Source organism: Oratosquilla oratoria, chromosome 7 (assembly GCF_046742065.1).
Source record: "Oratosquilla oratoria isolate Oo_2021 chromosome 7, ASM4674206v1, whole genome shotgun sequence".
NCBI classification, from domain to species: domain Eukaryota; kingdom Metazoa; phylum Arthropoda; class Malacostraca; order Stomatopoda; family Squillidae; genus Oratosquilla; species Oratosquilla oratoria.
Genome location: NC_134783.1, coordinates 72,076,561 through 72,081,560, shown reverse-complemented (window position 1 = coordinate 72,081,560; position 5,000 = coordinate 72,076,561). Strand labels below are relative to the sequence as shown.

The 5,000-nt window shown below is 40.2% G+C and overlaps 1 protein-coding gene across 1 annotated transcript in view; it reads left to right on the top strand.

Moving 5' to 3' along the window:
* LOC143027208 (muscle-specific protein 300 kDa-like) overlaps positions 1-5,000 on the top strand; it is a 182,827-nt gene that overhangs the window by 87,588 nt on the left and 90,239 nt on the right. The window contains exon 2 of the mRNA XM_076188387.1: positions 991-1,189. Within this exon, the coding sequence (XP_076044502.1) occupies positions 991-1,189 (199 nt within the window). The remainder of the gene's footprint in view (positions 1-990; positions 1,190-5,000) is intronic.

The window sequence follows — 5,000 nt, the reverse complement described above, 5'->3', positions numbered from 1 at the left end:
TTCTCCCATGGAGCTACGCTAGATGATTCATGTCACTGCCTATTTTGAAAAAAACTGATCGATAAGTAGCAAAATGAATCACTGAACATAAATCAAATGTACATCACTACAAAAAAGAAAAAAGTACTCATCGTCCACGGTGACAAAAACGAGTGCTTAATAGTATAGAAAACAACAGCGGTGTACAATAACAAGAAATAAACTAACAAAACATTAGGGAAGTACAAGTACATATACAAATAAGAACATCGACAAACAATATCAAATACTGTAAAAGAGTGATGTGTAAAAAAATTTGATAAAGAAAAGAAAGTTAAAAAAGGAGTAATCAAATGATAATAACAATTGTTGCCTCAAATTTCACTGACAAGAAATCCTCAGCCCAATATTGGCTGGCAACGGACTTTGGACCTTACCATAAATCTCTTTGTGCGTGCGTGTGTGTGTACGTGTGTGTGTGTGTGTGTGTGTGTGTGTGTGTGTGTGTGTGTGTGTGTGTGTGTGTGTGTGTGTGTGTGTGTGTGTGTGTGTGTGTGTGTGTGTGTGTGTGTGTGTGTGTGTGTGTGTGTGTGTGTGTGTGTGCGTGCGCGTGTGCGTGTGCGTATGCGTGTGTGTGTGTGTGTGTGTGTGTGTGTGTGTGTGTGTGTGTGTGTGTGTGTGTGTGTGTGTGTGTGTGTGTGTGTGTGTGTGTGTGTGTGTGTGTAATATATTGGCCTTTTCGTTATTATTCATAACAAATTCCGTTGTTCCACATGCCGTCAAGCTGCGCGATTCAGCACAAGTAAACTACGGTACTACGCGTGTATTAGTGACTTCTCACATGTTTGGATGCTTTAGTGATATACACATTCACTGAATAACACAGTTTTCATATTCTAGAATACGCCATGACACATGACTTTCGAAATCACCATTGCTGTGTTTTGTCAGTTAGTGTATTTTGTAGTTTTCCTCCCCGTGTTCATGAAATTTTTGTATTCTTCCGTACAGTCTCTGTGCCGTGACTTGGACAAGGAGAATACGAAATTATGGCTGGATATGATGCTGGACAAGCTATCCTCGCACAGCGCCGAAGGCGAAGAAGGTCTATCACTCCGCGACAAAGCAGTCAAGGCCCAGGAAAAGAAGAAACTCGAAGCTCTTATGGAACGACACAAAGGGCTTATGGATCCTACTCGAGAAGCTCAAAGTAAGTGCTGATGCATTAGAGCCTAATGAGAAGGAAATAAGAACTGGCTTAACAACATTGGTTAAACAATGGAATAGACTTAGTAACAATGAGCGCTGAAACTATCGGTTGTTTTGAGAGAATGTTAAATAACTTTATGGAATGGGATGGAAGGTGCTTTGGGACATGTAACTACCTAGTGTAGGCCTTATGGTTTCTTGTAGTCTCTTCCATTCTTATGTTCTTATATTAACAGTTTGCTTGAGACCCACAACCCCACAGTAGCTGGCAGTATCACGTAAATACGTTTTTCACTTCTTTCTTCTTTGCATTTGAAAGATCTATTATTTCAATGGAATGGTTAAATAAGGTTTGGTTAGGTAAGGTTAGGTTAGGCTAGGAGCTATTGGACTATGTAAGTTTGGTGTTAAATATCCGTGTTTGCGTGATTTTGGAACTACCGATATTCCTTTGAAAAAAAAACAGCTGCTGTGTGTGTTGATTAGTCTGAGTTTATCTCTCACCATCTAACAGGAGAAGGAAGAGGGAAGCACTTGTCAATTGTCACCTTTCCTTGTGTCGAAATATGGAACAAGTGTTTTGTGTCGAAATATGGAACAAGTGTTTTGTGTCGAAATATGGAACAAGTGTCTGAAATTAACTGAGTTCTCTCGGACCGTGTTCATTCACTGAGTACTAGCCCTTTGGGGGTGCACATCCTAATAGAGGTAGAAGTGTTATCACACTGGGCTATTTTTCCTCCAACCTCCAATTAATCGGCGGTATCACCCGCCTCCAGAACTTTTTCCGCCTTAAAGGGGGTTTACACGGTCTGACGTCGAACGCGGTTCGACAGACACGTGTTTAAAGTGATGTGTGAACGTGTGAACGGGGTATTTGGTTGTCGAACAACGTGTTCGACAACCACTATGGCAAGCTATTTTTGTTTCTGACGTCGAACGCAGTTCGACAGACACGTGTTTAAAGTGATGTGTGAACGTGTGAACGGGGTATTTGGTTGTCGAACAACGTGTTCGACAACCACTATGGCAAGCTATTATTTTGTTTCTCAACAATTTACATAGAATGTCATTTGATATGCTGAAGGATTTTTTTCCCTTCAGCATATCCGGTTCCTCCACGAAAGCCGCGGGATGCAAATCTGTTCCAACTGCTGCCTTTAGGGGTTCATAGTTTTGAAGACGAAGAGCAGAAAGATTCTCTTTGACGTTCGCGTTATGGAGTGAATGCTTGCAGATACAATCTGCGGGTTCTGATCCATTCATAAGAGATTTACCCCTTCATCAAAATGACAAGGTTTATTGATTTCGCCCTCGATCTTGCCTTGTAACGTTGATCCAGATAAGCTTCCCCAAGTCCACTAGACTCTTCACTCACTGTCCGGAGACGCAGAACACAACTGTTAACTGCAACTGCATCTAGCACCCTTTTGGCATAAGCTCCCTTCTTCCTTTCCCTCATTTACCTGTTTTCTTTAAGAACAAGTATTTCATTTCGTTATCGATAAACAGACTTTTTTTCAATCCTTGAGGCTGACATCTCGTCGATGAAGTGGAGTAATAGAGGAGGTAAAGCAATGATTTAAGGAGGATAGGAGAAAGGGGAGGGGAGTATTAGAGGTTAAAGGTGTTTATAGCCTGTGCGCTCCAAGGAGTTCGTTCATAGAGGAGGTAAAACAATGATTTGGGGAGGATAGAAGAAAGGGGGCGAGCATTAGAGGTTAAAGGTATTTATAGCCTGTGCGCTCTAAGGAGTCCGTTCTGTGCGCTCCGAGGAGTCCGTTCAGGGTGCGGCATATGTCGGGTTTTGCTTCTATCCATTCTTTCAAATCAACTTTAGTATATGCATCTATCTCTTATTCCCCACCTATGTGCTATTCGAAACTGCTCTTTTTTATATTCTGTGTATAGTAAAGGAACCATGAGTATTACTTTTTAGGATTATAACAGATTTAAATGAGTGTGGTTCGTGGGAAGAATAGGAAATAGTCTGTGTTAATGTGTACGTTAAGGGTTTTGTTGGGGTTGGCCTTTTGAGTGTGCCGGTTTTTAGTGTTATTATTTGGTTAATACAGGTAGGGTCTATGGTGCCTAATTGCCTCATCTGTGGCAACATGGAGGGGAAAAGGCGCTGCCGTGTGTTATAGAATTGATTCAAATCGTTCTTATAATCCTAAAAAGTTTTACTCATTGTACTCTACAGCTTCCTTTACTATATATAGAATATGAAACACTTCAAGTAGCACTTAGATGGAAAAATAAATAAGAGAGAGATGTATGTACTAAGGTTGATTTGGCAAAATGGCTAGTAGTAAATCACGACGTATGTCACACTCTGATCGGACTCCCTTGAGCGCACAAACTATAATGAGACTAGTTTCAAGCTGAAATCTGCCATACATCAGCACAAAGTCCTTAGATGGGTAAGAAAGTTTCTAGCTTGTGCCCTCGTACTAGAGGATAGAAATTCTTCGCTGTTGTGGGTAATAGACCAATGACAGGAAAAAATAACGTGCCATCAGGGATAGCTGGGCTCGTTTCAAACGTATCGACTTTTCGCTGTGTGCCATCCACGACCCAACGTCGTGATCTTAAATAACCATGGGTGTTTATGGACGCTTTCACACGTAGTTGTGGTCGTGTCGTCTGAAGGCGTCCATAGACACACATGGGTATTTGAGAGCACGACGTCGTGTCGTGGATGGCGCACAGCGAAAAGTCGATACGTGTGAAACGAGCTTAAAAGGTTAATTACAAGCGGCTATCCCTCTTTTATTACCAAATGTATACCACGGGGACTAATAAGATAGCTCGACGATATAGAAGGAGAGAGAAAAGCACAAACGTGTTGAAGGGATTAAAGTAAATTGGAGGGAAAACTCGACATGATCCAGCTTTCATCTTTTACCACACAGGTCACTGAGTTTTCTGGGGAATTTTCTGGTTCATTCACTAAGCAGAAAGAATATTTATCTTTCCAGAGATATCAACAAAAAAGAATACGTCTATGATGATGAATGCATATATGGATTTATTCTATAATGTTCTTTTACGTACACTCAAATCTAACCCACGATATTGTAAATCTTAAAAACAAAGCAAATATTAGTTTTGCTGTTGAACATCTAATGTATTTGAGTACAGCTCTTATGGTTTATGAGTATTTGTATATAGTGATTGTTTCTTTTTGTTATATAAATCCTGTATCTTGTACCTCTATCTTTATCTTAGTATGTTTAATATATCATTTGCTTTCTCTGTCAGGTCTTTGATGTGTGGGCTGATGGTCATATATATGTAAAATGTGAGGCCTAGTGTCTTGAGCTTTTGTCCAGTAGAAGAGGTTGGCTATTGAATTTGATTAGTGAATGTTTCTTTGATTCATGGCAATCGGGAGTAAGCAATACCACTGATGATATCTAAGTAGAATCGGCTATGCTGCTTCACCTTATCCATAGTTTTAACTTCATGAGATACATTCATATTTTTTGGCTGCTATTTTGTAGTTGCAATGCTGGGTTATTCTTGTACTATCGTCCGCATAAGAACATAAGAATGAAAGAGACTGCAAGCTACCATAAGGCTTACACTAGGCAGTTCCATATCCATTACCAACCATCATCTCTATCCATAAGGTTATTTCACCTTCCCTTAAAACAACGGTTATTACATGGTTACTAAGTCTATTTCATTTGTTAACCACTCTTGGCAAACCAGCTTTTGCCTATTTCTTTCTTAAGTCTAGCTGAGAGTTTTTATGTGATTTGAGTTTGGTGTCGGAGGTCACTTGTGAATGGGTTGGTGATAATATT